The sequence below is a fragment of the Cygnus olor genome, chromosome 3 (assembly GCF_009769625.2).
Source record: "Cygnus olor isolate bCygOlo1 chromosome 3, bCygOlo1.pri.v2, whole genome shotgun sequence".
In the NCBI taxonomy this organism is placed as follows: Eukaryota; Metazoa; Chordata; class Aves; order Anseriformes; family Anatidae; genus Cygnus; species Cygnus olor.
Window position 1 is genome coordinate 86,656,733 of NC_049171.1, and position 18,788 is coordinate 86,675,520.

At 35.2% G+C, this 18,788-nt stretch overlaps 1 protein-coding gene across 1 annotated transcript in view; it reads left to right on the forward strand.

Moving 5' to 3' along the window:
- CRIM1 (cysteine rich transmembrane BMP regulator 1) overlaps nt 1-18,788 on the forward strand; it is a 181,361-nt gene that overhangs the window by 142,140 nt on the left and 20,433 nt on the right. The window contains exons 8-10 of the mRNA XM_040550892.1: nt 2,880-3,008; nt 14,270-14,426; nt 18,327-18,448. Of these exons, the coding sequence (XP_040406826.1) occupies nt 2,880-3,008; nt 14,270-14,426; nt 18,327-18,448 (408 nt within the window). The remainder of the gene's footprint in view (nt 1-2,879; nt 3,009-14,269; nt 14,427-18,326; nt 18,449-18,788) is intronic.

Here is an 18,788-nt window from a genome sequence, read left to right on the forward strand (position 1 = left end):
TTTTTGCACATGTGGGGTAGGGAATGAAATTATTTCTTTTGTCCTCTACTTGCAGCTCATTGAGAAGCAGGCATGCATATAAAATTACTGTATCTCAGGGCTTACCTTTAGGGACAGGAGAGGGGAAAAACAGATTTGTAAACTTGCCTGGAAGATCTCAGGATGCTGAAAGCAGAAACAAAAGTGAGAGGTAACAGCAAAACAAACTCCAACAAATACAAGACTAAGAAAAATCTTTTAAATTAATAGCAACAGTTTAATTATGTCCATGCTAAGAAATACTATATTGCTGCTTGTAGCAAAATTTCAAAATTGGTGTGTCGGTATCTAAGACATAAGGGCATCAAAACACAAAACAGAATTTCAAAAAGTTACCACACAAAAAAAAAAAAAAAACCTTCACTCAAATGGTAAACCTACTGTTTGCTTCACTTTTCCAGCTTACATCCAGAAACTTTGCTTTGGATAGCATTAGTGCTCCATATGATTGGTAGTGTTTTTAACTACCATTGATTATAAGCAGTGCTGTGGCATTTTTGTCATTTGAAGTATAGGGTTTGGACCACCTGGCCATTAACCAGTGTAGCTTCAGGGAATCTGTTCTGGTCTTTTGCTTGTTTAGGATATTTTAGTTAAAGAAAACAGTGAGGTAGGAAAGGAGATTTTCAAAGTAGACACCAGATGCTAAGAATTAGTTTATTTGCAAAAGTAGTTTATATATTCTGCTCTAAACAGACTGGATTAATTAATGGAGTTTCTGCAATATATCATGCTATTGCTGTATATTGGTACGTTCTTCATTCCTAAACTAATGGTTTGTTGAAGTTGCAAATATTAGATATTAGGCATGAATGTGCTTTACATTATTGAATGAGCTTGAAAACAAATACAAAGAGTTCACTGAGATTAAAAGAAGTTTAGTTTGGGAATTCACTTACTCTAAAATAAATGCTCATTATGATTTCTCTTCCATACAATGCATGCAAAGAGCCATACAATGAAAAAAAATCTGAAAAAAAAAAATTTAGAAGTAATTTGGAGGGTCTAAGGGCACATAGATGCCATTATGCAAATTTCCAGCCTGTATTTAAACAGAGCTGTTAGTGTTTATACATGTGATATGTGTCATATATGTTTAATGTGTATAGTTACTTCTACAAAAATTGCCCAAGGAACAGAATTTGAATGGTATTTCAAAACTTTCAGAAAAGTGAGGAATCTGAACTATGATCTCTGAGAGAGAAGACTGAAGTCTTCCAACTTCCCCCTAGCATCTATCATAAAGTTTTTTCTTCCAAACTCTGTACTTAGCTGACCTAATTTAAAAAGGATTAAAAATGTTCACTGCATAAACTGTTGTGAAGGGAAGAGAAGGGATGGGGGGAAGCTATGAAAGCAGAAAATTGTATAAGACAGTGAAAACAGAAAGGCACATTCTTGTAATGGGGTAATTTTCACTTCACTGGAAAGCACAGGTGCAAAAGCTGCCTGCTGGATGCTGAACCAATAAGCAGAGAAATTTGTATTTTGGTTGTGTATACCTCTAGCAACTTCAGAAATGTTGAGTATTGTTTTACTCTCAATCTGAGAGTAAGGACTATCAGCCTCTAAGGATGGCAAAATTTGCCTTTCAATGTATTTGATTTGGGGATGGCAGGTGGTAAGATATGGCAACCTTCAGTCCATGAAAATCTATATAAAACAGTATTTTCTTGTCCTGATGATTTGTATACTTCTCCGTATTTTCACAATTGATCAATTCATCTATTTGAATTTATTTAAGACTTAATTGCTTTAAAGTCTTTTTCTCTTGAGATGGAGGAACAAGAGAAACCCAAACAATTGAAACAGTGAAATTGAAAGCTCAGATTTGTTTATTTAAAAGTTGTGCAATTTGTGTTTCCTAATGCTTAGTATAATATTAATAATGTTCATTACTGAATTCTTTGCTTCTTTAACACGAGTTCTATAAAAAGCACAAGATAGACAAAATTAGTCTTACACAGCAAGAAGGAATTTCAGAAATCAGATTTTTCATTCCTTCTGTATCCTGTTTTCTAATGGTAGTATTAAGCTTGCTTGCTATTTTCATATATTTGGGTTTTGTTTTATTATAGTAACATTGTATAATAAAATGCGTGAATATTTCTGGCTACTGTATATACCAAAAAAAATTTCATACGCCAACATGTTTAAATGGTGTACAAAATAAAGCATTAGACTGTATATAAATATCTAATAATTGACAATAGTATCCCCAATTTAAAAAAAATGCAATTTGGTACTGCAAATTATGCTGTAAGAAGTTATGTTTTCAATGAATGGTCGTGGTATATGGCTTCAAGATACCTTTCACACACTGCATATCTTTCATTCCCATTTGGTATTCAAAGTCTCTTGTGCTTTAAATTTAAGTAGAAGTGATCTTATTCACATAAGGAAAGATATGAGCTATTGAGTCACATGCTTTGATTTGCAGCTTGGTAGTATCAATCAACTGAGCACTGTAGAAAGCTCCAGTTACTTAGTTCCTAAGAATTTCCACAGAGTTTTGATGAAATACTTCTGGCAAAAGAATGGGCAGAATAGGTATTTTGTATTCAGTTTTAAACTGCATATGCAAGAATGCTGATTTCATAGTGAACAGAAACGTTGTGTTGGTTTTCTCCTGTTTCCTGTTTTATGCAGATTTATAGTTTGTAATGCATATATCGCTTCAAAACAAAGCCTGTTTCTTGAATTTTTTAAGTACCAAGAATATTCATGATTCAGAAGCAAAATTAGTTAAAAATGATTGTCTTTCTGTTGCACCGTCTGCTTTTTTGACTAATTAAAATGCTGAAGTGATCTCAAATTTGTTTTATTTTTCTTACATTTAGAACCAACATACATCACAATAGGTCCACCCACCTGTGAGATTTTGGTGAACTGCACTTTGACTGAAAAAGACTGTATCTATAGTTTCAAACTGGATCAAAATGGTTGCCGCATTTGTCAGTGCAAAACTAGTGAGTATGCAAAAATACAATGGCTTATACATTTTATATCCAGCTATATGTGAAAATGTTAATATTCTGGTGGGTTTTTTTCATTCATCGTTTTAGAGTGTTGTAGTAGTAATATACATGTGCTTTCTAGTTGTTCATCTTGCAAAGATAGGTTGCTGATTTCTGACACTACTTGTTTGCTTGCTAGGAATGTGTTTGGAGGAAAAATGCAAATGTCTGAAATCAGGCAAAAATAACAGATAAATTAAAAAAAAAAAGTAATGATTTGGGACTTAAGTAATGATTTGGGACTTAACATTCATGACAGTGTCCCTTTGAGAAGTCTTATTAGACTTCCATGTTTCATTTTCCTCTGTGTATATAAAGAGTTCAAGAGCATCTAGGTATCATAGAACCATAGAATTATTAAGGTTGGAAAAGGCCTCCAAGATCATCTGGTCCAACCGTCCCCCTACCACCAATATCACTCACTAAACCATGTCCCTAAGTACCACATCCAACCTTTCCTTAAACACCCCCAGGGACAGTGACACCACCACCTCCGTGGACAACCCGTTCCAATGCCTGACTGCTCTTTCTGAGAAGAAATGCCTCCTCATTTCCAACCTGAACCTCCCCAAGCGCAACTTGAGACCGTTCCTTCTTGTCCTATCGCTAGTTACCTGTGAGAAGAGGCTCCAGCTCCCCACAACTTCCTTTCAGGTAGTTGTAGAGAGCAATAAGGTCTCCCCTGAGCCTCCTCTTCTCCAGACTAAACAACCCCAGTTCCCTCATAGGACTTGGGTTCCAGGCCCTTCACCAGCTTTGTAGCCCTTTTCTGGACTCCAGGCTCCAGAGCCTCGATGTCCTTCTTGTACTGAGGGGCCCAAAACTGAACACAGTACTTGAGGTGCGGCCTCACCAGAGCTGAGTACAGGGGGATGATCACCTCCCCAGTCCTGCTGGCTACACTGTTCCTGATACAAGCCAGGATGCCGTTGGCCTTCTTGGCCACCTGGGCACACTGCTGGGTCATGTTCAGGCGAGCATTGACCAATACCCCAAGATCCTTTCCCTCTGCACAGATTTCCAGCCACTCTGCCCCAAGCCTGTGCACTTCAAAAACTCCTTATTGCTAAACAGCCTTTTTTTAACTTATTGTTTTAACTTATATTATTAAGCTTATTGGTTTTGAGGATCAAAAGTATTTGAAAATGATACTTTTAGGGGGTGTTTGTATATATACAAACATATACATATATAATTTTATTTCTGTAACTTATATAAGTACACTTGAGTTAAGATTTATGCAAATTTTAATTCAACATCTATTTTTTCCCCAATGAAAATCATTGGAGATTGTGAGAACTTTGCATGTATCAATGATGCATCTTCATAGTAAAGTAGCAAAAAATTATTTTCTCGATATGTTTCTTTAGGAATTCAATGTTTATACAGGAACTATAAAGCAAGGACAGGTTTGTTCTTGAAATTGCCAAACAAAGAACTGGAGGACATCTCAGCTGGAGGACGTATTGCTCTGCTCACCAGCCCAGCCTAGGTGTTGGTTCAAACCTGTGTAATTTTATTGTAGCTCTGTAGCTTCCTTGTAACCTCTGAGGATTTCACAGCTCAAGTGTTACTCCATTTCTCCTCTTTTTATTTCAGTCCATTTGTTCTCAGTCACTTTCTAAACCTGTATGACCATTCTAGGACTCCACAGAAGAAACAATCAAAGTAACACTGTCAGTTGATCTGAGCTAGTGAGTTTTAAGATTGGCTTGGTGTTTTGCTTAAGGAGCAATAGAAGGTTCTGGCACTTTTAACTTGTTTCCGGGAAGATGTGCATTTTTTTTCCATTTCAATAAGGCAAAGGACAGGACATCTCAATAACAAATAAACAGATGGTAACCAATAAAGTAATCAAAGATATTATTTCTATATTACCCTAATGACGAGTTGTATTCATGGTAGGGGTGACTTTTCATAGATTTCCACAGGAACTACTTCCTACCTTTTGAAATATGGATAGGAGTTTCCCCTATTTATAAAACATGCAGTGCTGCTTATGCCATTAGTTTCAGATTTATTAGTTATGTCTTATTTTATTAAGTAAATTAACAAAAGTTATTGAGAATAATGAGTTTGATAAATGTGTTTTTAGCTTTTGACCTAAAGAAGTGAATAAGTTTTAAACAAATCAGAACAGAAAACATAAAAAAGCTGAATGTACATCCTACAATTAAGAAAAAGGGTATGCAAATCCCTCATCAGTAGATGTGGAAAGGAAGACTGTTAAAGAGATTGGTGAATGAATTGCCTGTTTTTAAGAGACCTCAGTCCAGCCCTGCTGAGAGTTGGATTTTTACAGGACAACTTTTTCTTCGCTTCATTTCTCCTTGGTTTTCATTGTTAACAAGTTATGATCTTAAAAATGAATAAAACAGCTTTTAGATCAGGTGGATTTGTGATATTAGAAGCCTTTGGAAAATAGCTGTCACATCATTTTTATTCTGATTTCTCCACTATGCCGTTTAGCCAGCTTCTTGCTAGTGTGTTGCATCTTGACTACATGGAATAGCAGTTACACTGCACCTTGCACATCCTCTCTAGAGAAGGATAAAGAATTTTGTCTAAGGATCATTGGGATCAATGATCAATCTCAGGCACAGGAACTAAAAGTGCTCATACAACACAAAAATGGTGCCTTGAAACGAAATCGTAAGTTGATACATCAAAAATACCAGAGGTTAAGAGAAAAGAAAAGATATCTTCTGCAAGGGCAGATGAGGCACATACTTTATTGCATCCAGACTATCACATAAATGCCTTACTTAAAAAATTAGAATTTAGTCAGAATTTAGAAACTTCCACCTTTACCATGGTAGTTTGATTTTCTTTTATATTTTTTTTTATTGCTGATATATTAACTGGGGTCAGGGGGAACATTTCCTAACAGGAGTTTGACACAAACAAGAAGATGGACATACTCAGTAAATGTCAATGTGTAAGCCTGTGCGTGCAGTCCTGCCTTCCAGTTTGTTGCACAGGAGGCCCGTCACTCCAAAGGATTGCTTCTTTTGTCCTAGATTACCAGATCGCACATGTACACTTACCACATCCCAGGACATCTCTGTTCCTGCTTGACGTGTTTCTGATTAAATACTGCCTAAGAACCTATTCAAGGGAATTTTTCTTGTGCTGGATTTGCTTGCAATTATTTTCATTTTGCAATAGCAAACTGTCAGGAGCAAACTTAATAGTATCATTTGTCTGTCATCCTTTTTCTCAGTTAAAGAACTTGAATTGAAGATTGCTTAAAAATCTCCCAAGTCATTCAGAGAAGGGAAACCTTTATTTTCTAAAGAAATGAAGAAAAATAACAGCTTGGAAATCTTCATCACTTGGGGGATATCAGTCAAAATGACAGGAATGGAATTTTTCTTTCAAGTAATGTTTCTCGCTTGCAAGGCTCTGGACAAATGTGAGTGAGGAGTGAGACGAAAACAGTTTTAGGTCAAATATGCTGAAAACGTACTGCTGTAGTTCTCTGTACATTCAAGTCCAAACTAGTTTAGTTGCATCTTGGCTCTCTAAAAATGTAATAATTATGTAGAATTCATGTAGATGCATGTGGACTTACGTTTAAATTAAATTGGGAACGTCAGTATCTTAACACTGCACCCACATCTTCCTTGCTGGTCTGAGCTGTTCAACTGAGTCAGATTTAAAGTGTCTGAGTAAAGAAGGTACCTCTCATTACCATTTGAAGTCACCTTCTCCTAGTTCTGCTAATCTCCTTCCAATTAAGTTTCTGTTCTTGCCAATTTCTCTTTAGTTATGTCCTCTGCAATATACATACTTCAAGCTATTTCAGTCAAAATAAAACCAAAACGACAAAGAAGAAAAGGAAGAACATGCAGCAAATCTATAAATTGTTCCTCACAGTTACCTTCATTTATGTTCCTAGAGCCAGAAATCAGGCAGTTTTCAAATAAACAGCAGGTTTATTTGAAATAATTATGTAAGTATGATATCACAAAACTTTTTTGGTGCTTTATTGCAATTTAGATTCAAGTTTATCTAGCTTGACTCAAGTGGACTACAGAATGAGAGAAGGAAGAAAGAAGAAAATGGTAATGTTTCTAGAACACAGTGATTTTAATACAAGTTTACTGTGTAATATGTCCTTCTTTCTTGTTTTTGCAGTGAATGTAAAAACATGCTGTGAAAGCATGCAATGAAAACATTCAAGGTAAAATACAAAAAGCAGAGGCAGACCACCGTTGTTAGAGAAGGGAGGGGGAACAAAAACGACCACTGAGCCAAGAGTGAGCACAGATTAATAAGGGGAAAAACTTGTAGTGAGTAGAGATGGAACCAAAAATGATTGGGGAAAAGCAATGATAACACTAAGCAGGAATATACAGAAGCACTACATAGAGATAAAAGGGGAAAAAAATAATCCCGCTAATAGGAAAAACTGCTGCAGAACACCATCACTGAAACCAAAACAGTACTCCAACAATAGAAAAAAAAAAAAGAGGATATGAGAATAAGAAATAAGTAGGAAAAAAAAAAGTAAGCAAGCAAAAAAAAAAATCATTACTTGTAGGGTGCAGCAGTTGCCATTGCGTTTGGAGTGTCTAGGCCTGTGCTTTCATAGAGAGGACTGGAGTGGATTACAAAGTCTTTGGAAGGAGGCGTACATTAGGAGAATGAAACAAAGCCAGTAATCAGATGTTTTTGAGGCATGGCTCCTGTTGCTCCAAAGAGTACTAACCAGCACATTGAATAATACCTGATAATTGCAGTAACTTAAGATTTAAAATCTGAAAATTGCTGCTGAACAGTATATCATTTGTCACTAAGAGTCTGCAGTGATTGTCCCACTCTACTCTGCGCTGGTCCGGCCTCACCTCGAGTACTCTGTGCAGTTCTGTGCACCACAGTACAAGAAGGACATTAAACTGTTGGAGAGTGTCCAGAGGAGGGCGACGAAGATGGTGAAGGGCAAGGCATATGAGGAGCGGCTGAGGGCACTGGGCCTGTTCAGCCTGGAGAAGAGGAGGCTGAGGGGGGACCTCATCGCAGTCTACAACTTCCTCGCGAGGGGGAGTGGAGAGGCAGGTGACCTATTCACTGTAAACACCAGTGATAGGACCCACGGGAATGGTGTTAAGCTGAGGCGGGGGAAGTTTAGGCTGCACATCAGGAAGAGGTTCTTCACCAAGAGGGGGATTGCACACTGGAACAGGCTCCCCAGGGACGTAGTCACTGCACCAAGCCTGTCTGAATTTAAGAAGAGATTGGACTGTGCACTTAGTCACATGGTCTAAACTTTGTGCAGACCTGTGCGGTGCCAAGAGTTGGACTTGATGATCCTTACGGGTCCCTTCCAACTCGGGATATTCTATGATTCTATGATTCTATGATTTTCCAGTAATTCCACCTTTGAGATGTCACTGCTACAAATCCATTTTCATGAAGTCATGTGTTGTGTGTGAATCCTAGTGTTGTTTAGAGCAGGTATCCAAGTGGGTAATTTGCCTCAGCGGACTCATGAGGTTATTTTTTTCTAGCATCACGGTGCCCAGTCCCTTCATTTTTATCCAGCTATTGTGAATCATGAGTTAATTCTAAAGAAAGGAGGGAGGGTTAGTGTGGATCTGTGGAGGCAATATATTCAGAGAATTCCAGTTACTGATAAGTAACCTAGTTTTCTCCTTCATAAATTTGCCTCCCCAGATCCCCACCCCTGAAGATTAACCAGCAGTAGCAATCCACACCGAGAGGACGGCTGAGGAGTGCTTAATTATAAAGGTACTGTGAAACAGTTCTCCTGGTATGATCTAGCCTCAGCGTCAAGAAAATAATGATGGTAAAGGTATGTAGATAGCTTTCTGTAGCCATGCTACAAATTAAAAAAAATAAAAAAAAAATAAAAATAAAAAGGACACTGGCCTAAACCAAGTTGAATTACTGACATAATTCCTGTCAAATACCTATTAATACTTTCCAGCAGTTATTTTCTCTTCTCTGTGAACTAGAGGATTAAAAACTAAAAGTATTTCAACAGGCTATGCATCTCTGGAATGCATTTTCAAAAGTTTTAGACTAAGGTGATTTTCAGTCTTCGGAGTAAAATTTTCAGTGTCCATATGTGAAATAATAAATTGGAGAAAAATAAATATCTTAGTTTTAGAGCTTAGATTTTTTTATGTGCCACTTATATGTTAGAAGAAAGAAATTGAGGAGTCTGTTTTGAAATAAGAATTAGGTGGAATTACAGTCAAGCTGTTAGAAGTTCAAATGAAAGACCATTTTTGGACCCGAACATGCAATTCACAGAATTGAATTTTGTCTACGTTACAGTTTGATTTTTGAGAAGTTTTTTATAACGTTCCAAATATTCTTAGGCTCTTGCAAGGTGGGGATGTGAATACTGTGAACTCAGGAATACATCATGCATCTGATGGTTTGAAATTAGGCCAAAGAATTGTGATTCATTTAGAGATATGCTGCCTCTGAGGTCTCATATCTGAGAAGGAGAGATTGCTGTGTATCTGAAATATCTGGGTTCTGAGCGAATCCTCACAAATACAAAGAGTGATAACATTACATATCCTGGTACAGAATTTTTGTTATCTTGTTTGCAGAGTGACAGCCGTATGTGACAACAGTATATCAACCTCTCTTACACTTTGATTTTCATACCTACCTGTCTTTCCTTTGGCAGCATGTGATTAGGTCTTACAGTGTTGGACAAACATTTTAGACGAGTTGTTTTTAGTATTGAGAATAAGATACTTAGAAGAAAAGAGTTTTAAAACACCAGTTCTTTTCCATGCAGTATACTGTGAAGAGTCTCATCATATCTTGGTAATCACCTGTTTTTAAGACAAGATTTTCTTCTTCTGACAGTCTTGTCCCATCCCACAGATCCCAATCAGATTCTCCTTAAGCAGCATCATGATCTTCTGAAACTAATATTGGTTTTATTAGAGCCTGTGTGTATGAAACTGTGTTTGGGAGTGGGTGAAGAAAGGGGGAACAAACTACTATATTAAAAGGAGTTTATTGGCAGTAGTGACTGGACCTAGAAACATCGGTGCTACTATTTCCGTTTCTTCATTAATAATCCTCAGATCTTTTTAGAAGACTGGTTCATCTTCAGCTATTCTTTCCCTTCCTAGTTTTTTCCAGCAGCACCTTAAATTGTTCCAGATGAATCTAGTAATTTGAAATTCCCATATCCATGTCAACATATAATACATTTAACTATCTACAAATATTACATTATCTGCCAATGAGAGTTTTTGTTAGAACTGCAGTGTTTGGAAGGGTCAAAGTCTATAAGCAATACCTTTTGACAATATATAGTGAGGTCTAGTGAAAACTGACTAGAAACATAGAACTGTTGGTAATTGACTTTGCTGCTGTTTTTGCAATCACTGTACATGGAAAAGAAAATTGCATGGACTTTTATGGGCTGGATTCACTACTATAAGCATTCAGTGCATGTGTGTCCTCAAGTGCATATTCATTCCTAGCAGGAGGCTATTTTGATGTAGTTTGATGAGGATACCTTTTCTATTATTGTGCTAGCCTTTTGCTGTAATTGATTCAGTTGACATTTTTCCAGAATTTTTGAATTTTTGTTTCATATTTTATGTTTTATATTTCAGCTAAAGCCTGTCCTCACATTATATATATATATATATGTATGTATATTTATGTTAAAAGTACAGTTATATTATAGCTGTATGTAGTTATATATTAGTTGTATTACAGTCATATTTAGTTTGAGATGTTCAGGAACACATTAATCTCTCTAAAGTCACATCATGTTAGCATCCTTCTGAGATCAACCAATCTCCAGTGTCTGAACTCTCAGCTTACAGCACAAATTCTTGTTTAGTGCTTTAGTTCTTGTTCAGTGGGGAGTGTAACTGTATACATTTTCAGTATTACCTTTCATTCTGCTATTATTATTTTATCACCCTTAGCCCCCCTATTGCATTGTGTAGGATTGTTTCCTGTAGTGATATTACCTCATTGGCATTTCACATTTCTTAAGAAAAATCAATGACTGTGTTTCTACTTCTCAAGCAGAGCTCCACTCTGCAGTCACATATTTCCCTAAGCAGCATAATGAGAGGTGCCTTCTCTTTAATCAGTTTCCTACTCATCATTTCATTTCTGTTTTAGTCTTCCACCCCCAGTATAACCATTAGTTTAGTTTCCTAGGTGACGTTTTCATAACTAATCATTCAGAGAAAGAAGGATGGCTTATTCTGTAATCAAGAAGCTTGTCTATGCTGTTAGAGTTACAGTTACATGTAAGCACATAATGCAGCTTTCCAGAACTTTGCAAGGCAGTCTTACTTCTGCATTAGCTTTTTGAAGTGTTTCCTCTCCTTCAGACTGCTTGCTTCGGATATGCTCTTGAAGCAGTTATTAGCCCATTTAGGTCTGGATCTCTTTTCTGGAAATATGTTCCATAATTTGGGATTCAGATTCCAGATGAAATTTATTTCAGCAAAGTTGGAAAAAGCTCCCCTAACAAATAACCTCCTAATATATTTCAATAATAAGTTTCCTCAGGTGATTGCAATTGACATTCATGAACTAGTTCTTTTTATTCTTTAGTATTTCTCATTTAAAACACACAATCTTAGCAGGAAATCTGTTTTTATTTGTCGTTCTTAATGAACTTGTGATTATTTTATGAACAATGAATTTAAATATATAGCTAAGGCTATAGAGATATTGTCAGGGTGACAGTTACATGCACTGAATTTTATCTACATTTGAATTTTTATGCCTGGCATCTTTTTTTTCCTCTTTTTTTTTTTTTTCTTTCCCTTACAGCTAAACTCTGCTTCTGTAAAATTGACAGGTTTGCTCTGTTTTCTGGAAAAATAACATGTTTAAAGCTGTGGACTAGGGTTTTCAGGAGGCCTATGCATCAGACATAAAGTGTGTATGTGTACCAGATGGTACTTCAGTTTGAGACTGCATGTAATTTTCATGTTTTTAAAAATGTGTCAGTAGAAGAAATGTAATTGGTTAGATGTGAAGTCAGAAAGCAGACCAGAATCCACTTTATGATTTTCATAACACTAAATTTCTTTTAGAAGACTGGTTCATCTTCAGGTATTATTTCCTTTCCTAGTTTTTTTCCAGCAGTTTTTTCCATAGTTTTTTTCCAAGTTTTCCTAGTTTTTCCATAGTTTTTTTCCTAGTTTTTTCCATATTTTTTTCTCAAAAACTATTAAAAAGCTAAGTCCACAGTTTATAATGTCATATTATCAGAAGTTTAAGTATGAAAACATTAATTTTAATAACAAACATCTTCTCAGAAGGCAGAATTTTACCATCTTATTAGAAAGATTTTCAGCAGAGTTCTGTGCAGATTATTCTGATGTTCCTGTTTGGCATTTGATATAACATTAGTAAGTTCAGGTGTGAACAACGGCCTGTACTGAATTCGACAAAATTTGCCTGTATATTTGACACAGCCAAAATTTTGATGATATTTTGTATATGGTGTGATGTGGATGAGGATGCTTTCTGGTGTCTGCGCCAGAGAGGTAATGATGGTTAGTCAGTCATCCATCTCTTGGCCACTCAAAAAGTTAAAATTCTTTTGAAGATAATTCCATACATAAATAACTAAGCAAGGAAGAAATTGCCTTGAGAATGAATTTTCTAGTTAGTATGTCAGATGACCATTTGAGTTTTAAGTATATTTATGTCATGAACGTAGGATGAGACACAGTTGTCCTGCTTGTATAGCACTGTCCTAGACATCTTTACCCATTTAATAAAGTATATTAATTTTACATTTTGAAAAGCTTGTTTTTTACCTCCGAAAAGCAATTTCACTAAACAAATCAAAACAATCAAAGCAGAAAAGAAGATTGAAAACAAAACCATATTTGGTTATGAGATCCTGCAAAAGTCATAATTTTGCCATCTTTACTTCATACTCAAACCTGGGAACCACACTTTGACAGTGAACCACAATAATCACAAATCTGGACACAAAATAAAGGAATATTCAAAAAAAAATGTTCTTGTTGTTTCTACTTCTTTAAATTTATTTTTCTATTTCCAGCTCTTCCTTTTTTCTTTTTTTTTTGAGAAGCCTACCCATTTCTGCAACCCCCTTGCATTTGTACCTTATTGTTCCTTGACCTATATTCCGTGAGCCCGATGATATGCACAGCCACCTAAACACTTCATCTGTGACAAAGTACACTTAAGAAAATGAATGGTAGTAATCAATCCAACCTGTACAGTTCCAGGATTATTCACTGGTCAGTTCTGAGCATCAGTAGATGATGTGATAATTTACACCAGATCAGATGTTATAGCTGAGCTTATTTTTTTTTATTATTTTTTGATATATTCCATGCCTTCTTTACCAAATGAACATTAACCTGGTAGAACAAATTATGAAACACTTGGCTACATTTGGTTAAGTCTGACAACTGAGTGTGTTAAGAGTGATTTTTCCAGAACTTTTTCTTTCACAAAGAACAAAAAGAAACTAACGGTTCTCAGTAAGACTGAACTAAACACCAGTGAAAGTGAACATAATGACCATTATGTATCTCTGTAATGGACAAAATGAAATGCCATCAATCCAGCATCTCCCTCCCTGCCACACAAGCTAACAAAACATGGTGGTGGATTTCAGGAAGCGGGTCTTTCAGACTAACATCTCTAAGCTTAGATCACCTCTTTTATAACTGGTATTACAGTTATATTTTCAAAAAACAAGTGTTAATCAGAAAACAGGTGACAGCAAACATCCTAAGTACGGAATAATGGTTAAGATATTCCAGCCTTTCAATTCTAGTTAAAATAAATAGAGTAGAAATAAAAGATGTTCTATATTTAACAGAAACCTATTAAATTCATATAATGTATCAAAAGTATATATTATTTTAAATGTTTTATTAAAAGCTTATGGTCACGGATATTGGTTGGATGTGCATAAATTCACAACATCAAGTTAGAATACAGCATCAGATCATACTTCCCAAGTTCTTGCCTGGGACTGAAGACATCTCAATGAATCTGCTCACATGGTTTGGGTTGTTACTGTAGAATTCAGTCGAATATTTTAAAACTAGGACAGTAAGAAGGTAATGATTAGCAGTATTAAAAAGTTATGAGAAAAGGGGAACAGAAGGTTTAGCCTGCCAAAAATGCATTTGTCTGGCATAAACAGCATTCATTTTGTGATCATCTCTGTGTGTTCTTCACAGGAGAGGAGCTGTGTACTGGCCTCATATCGGGCTGCTCCCTGGACTGTTCCTTTGGGTTCCAGACTGATGTCCACAACTGCGAGATCTGTCAGTGCCGCCCACGGCCTAAGAAATGCAAACCCATTGTATGTGACAAGTACTGTCCCTTTGGATACTTGTACGTATTCTTATTTTAAATGCATATTTAATAATCTCCGTGCATATTGAAAGTATGCAAAATCTAGGAATATGAAGTTGTGTTTACTTCGTCGCAAAATTGAGGAAAATGTGGGAAAGTAGAAATGTCAGTACTTGATGTGAAAAGTTAGCACTGAACTTACGGAAATAGATTTTGATCAACAAATTAACAGCTACTAGATTATAAACAGGATCAGATTATGGAAGCAAAGCAGTGCTTAAATTTGTTTGAAGAATGTTTGTTGAACAAGATGAAAAAGCTACTTAAAAGGGATGTCTGCTGCATGTAGCTTTTTGAAATTTTGTTTGTATGTTTTGTTGTGACAACCTTTCATTTTATATCCCATTGATTTTCTTCACTTGATTTTACAATGTTTCAAGGTGTTTTTTTTAATATCAACATAACAGTGGGCTAGTTTTATTGTTGTTTCTTTTGTGATAGTTACTTCACAGGATTTGTGAAGAACAGTAATATCTCTTCTCTAAGTTTTTGTAAATGAGCTCAAAACCCATATGGTTGCTAGATTTCTTTATCCAGAAAAGGCAATGTTTCCTGTATTTCTTTACTTCTGGAACAGGTGACAAAAATGGGGCAAATCTTTCGTCACAGAAATATATTTGAAATCAGCTTGGTGGCTTCTATATATATTTTACCAATATACTTTATTTTTGATGGATCATTTCCATGTTATGGCGTGCTTTTTCATAAGAGTTTAATTTCTATCTCATAATAGCTGAGCTTCAAATAATATTCATATATAATTTGTTGTCTTAAGTTTTGTAAAGAAATTTCCTAACATAGTAACTCAAAGTGTTTGATACTACTATGTGAATTTATGCATTTTTATGAATTTATGGTTCACTTCAGAGTTATATTGGACATTCATATAGCATAAATGCTATAGATTTTTATTTGTAATTGTAATCTATAGTGTGCTGTGTCATCCTCTTAGTACACAGCTTTAATGAAGTTCAGAGGAAACTACATTAGAAAGGATGCTCAAATGTATCCTTGAGGCATCCCTAGCATAATTTGAAAATATCTTCAGAATAGCAGTGTAGTGAAACAAAGAAAAGAAATACCATTTAGCGGAGTCCTATACCTATTACCTGGGATACAGAATCAGGCTTGCCCCTGCTTCAGTAATAGAACTTTTTTTTTTTTTGCGAACAGTCATAAGAGTGATGAGGCTAATAATGACAGTCTGATTGATTTGATAATGCCTTGATTTTGAAAAGACTGAATATCTTAACATTTATTTCTGTTTTATATTTGTATTTTAAAACTGATTTCCACTAATAAACTCAGCAGGTTAAACTAATGGAATATCTAAAGGTCACACTAAGGCTGTTAGACCTTGGTTTTAACACTTTTTCCATATTGTAGGTTTTCCATATTGTAGGTAGTTTTTAATTTATTGTCTGTAGCAGGGTTGCAGTATTAAGTTAAAGCTATCAGAACAGAATCTGAGAAGACTTTTTCCATCCACATGCTCAAGGAGTCTGTGTATGCATGTGTTTCCGCAACAGTAGAGATGGTATAAAGTGTAAAATTTTCACTGTTTACTCACTGCAATTGAATAACATTCAGTTAGGAACAGGAAAAGCTTTTTTTAATTTTAGTAGTGCAAGTGCATGAATAAATTATTATTTTCAAGGCCATTTGCTTTAGTCTATTCAAAAAATAGAATATGCGACAACCATTAGATAAGGTCTCTTTAATGTCTATTGCCATTTGCTTTTTGGGCTCATACACTAATAGTTTGAATATATTCATGAACCAAGGTCTAAATGTTCTTTCGTTCCAACTATGTTCCTCACTGGAAGTCTCAACACAGAAGTCACATACAAGTGTTAAAAATGATTTTCTACTGCTGATAAGGATTGTTCTGAACTAGATTTATCAGTCATTTACTATTAATGTGCTGTGTTTGCGTGAAGGTATTAAGTTTATTGTTGTATTCTTTAATTTTATTGTAGAATATTTTTCAAATAAAAGTAATTTAAGAAGAAATACTCCTTTACATACTGAGTAAGTTTGTCTGGTTTGGTTATATAAACTGTAATTTTTGTTTAAAGCAAACTGGACAGTATTTTTACGACTTTAAATGGAACATAGTGGAAACCTTCATGATCTGTGTCGAACTGTGATCTATACTAGCAAGCAGAGAATGATATATGATCCTCATACTGCACAAGGCCCTCAATTTTAAGATATTGATGCTGTGCTATATATGATATTATTTGGCTGGTGTGAGAAGACGTCTGCAACTGCAAGCTTTGTTTGAGATCAAAAACAAATGTCATGCTGTTCGTGAATGCTCCATGGACTGGCACTACATGGTTCAGCTTCAAATAAAAGGCATCATAAAAATAATGTTATGTGTCTCACAGAATTATGCTGTTTGCAATAAAGAGCAGTAATTTTTACTCTGTGTATTACTGACTTAATATATTGACCTACAGAGGAAAATTACAAATTTCTGTGTGCTTTCTGTACTTCAATAATCTGAAATGCACACTTCTTTCCTATTTTTTTTTTAAGTAAAATATACATAAAATGGTTATATTAGTAAATCTCTGTGAACTATCTGGCAAAATAATTTTAGAAGGCACTGCAAATATTAATAGGCACAGAATGGTAGCTAAGAGTAAGACAAAGAGGCCTTAAAAGTGGACTGATTTCAAGCTGATGCTAGTGCTTTAAAAACCCTGTTTTGGGGATGGTTTTTCACCTGCATTTTTGTGCACATGAAAGAAACTGAACTCGAAATTTTCTGAAGTTAATTTGAAAATTCTCTTCAATTGAAATTCTGGTTTTAGATACAAAATGCAATTTAATTATACACAATGCTTGGTTGGTATTTTTAAATGTTAAGGTTTTAGTAATACTATTGTACCTTTTTTATTAAAAAGAAAAAAAAAAAAGAAAGGATACGAGCACCCTAATCTTGTCATTGTCTACAAAATATATGAATAATGGCATTGATGTCAATGAAATGAGTAATATTTAAAGATAACCATGTATGTAATATTTTGTAGCATAAAGAGCTAAAATTGTGTTAAAATTGTATTTTAAGATCATTTCACTTCAAATCTCACTTCAGTGCTAAAATGATTTAGACTTGCAGTTATGTAATACATTCGTTCTGTTCTTTATAGCTACCATGCCAATTTCTTTTCTAAAATAGCAAGCCTTATTTAACTTCCAGGCTTGTTCTAACCATCAAAAGCATGGGACTTAATAGAAGACAAGTCTCTAATTGAATTTAAATCTTTGGTCTCTAATTCAAGACTAAAGAAAAAAGTGTGTTGATGATGTTTTTTTTAAATAATTTTAAAAAAAAAGCGTACTGGGGGTGGAAAATCGGAAGCAGTCATGTTGGTGATTTATTTTTCTAATGTTAAATGTTAACCTTTTCAGAAATCTCTTCAGTTTTAAGATGCAAGAGTGGAAATCTACTCTATGTTACCTACTGGTGGAGAAAAAGTTACCAATAATTTGTTTTATAAAACATAGTAATTTAACATAATCCCACTTGCCTCTCCAACTTCTTCACATTTTTAGAAATCATTTCTACTTTTCCCATAGGAGAAAAAAAAAAAAAAAGAATTGATCATCAATAGCAGTCATAAGCACATACATCTTCATTATCTGCTGTGGCTTGAAAATACAAAATGCAGATCTGTTGCCAGCTGCATGGGGGAGCACATGCAAGGAATGGAGACCTGCATACCCCACTGAACATAAGTGTGAATGTTAAAGACAATTTTTTTTTTCTTGATCGTCAGTTCTTTAGAGTTTGCTTTTATTTTAATCATGACATTTAGACATGTAAAATGTCCTGCTGACCTTTTACAAATTAATTTCACCATCTAGGAAGAACAAGCATGGCTGTGAAATCTGTCGGTGTAAGAAATGCCCGGAAATGCCTTGTGGTAAAATCTGCCCGATGGGCTTCCAGCAGAACAACCATGGGTGTGTTATCTGCAAGTGCAGAGGTAGGTGTGAATGCATTACCATCTATAATTACAACTTGTTTTCAAACCTGTTGGAAGCCAGAGCAAAAGAAAAGGAATACTCCACGGAATTTGTAAGAATTGAAATATGGTAACTGGTGGAGGAGATTATTCAACTTTCTTCAAAGGAGCAACTGCTCAAAGTAGTATGTGTTGGTCAGTCTGCTCAAGGATAGCAAGTCTGAAAGTTGCTTTGCTCATTGTCTGGGAAGTAATCCTGATAAAAGATATTTACCATAAATCCATGTAAAATTCTATCAGTCTAATTTAAGCACTTCTGAAATTTCTGAAATTTTCCCAAAAGTGCTTTTCCTCTGGCTTC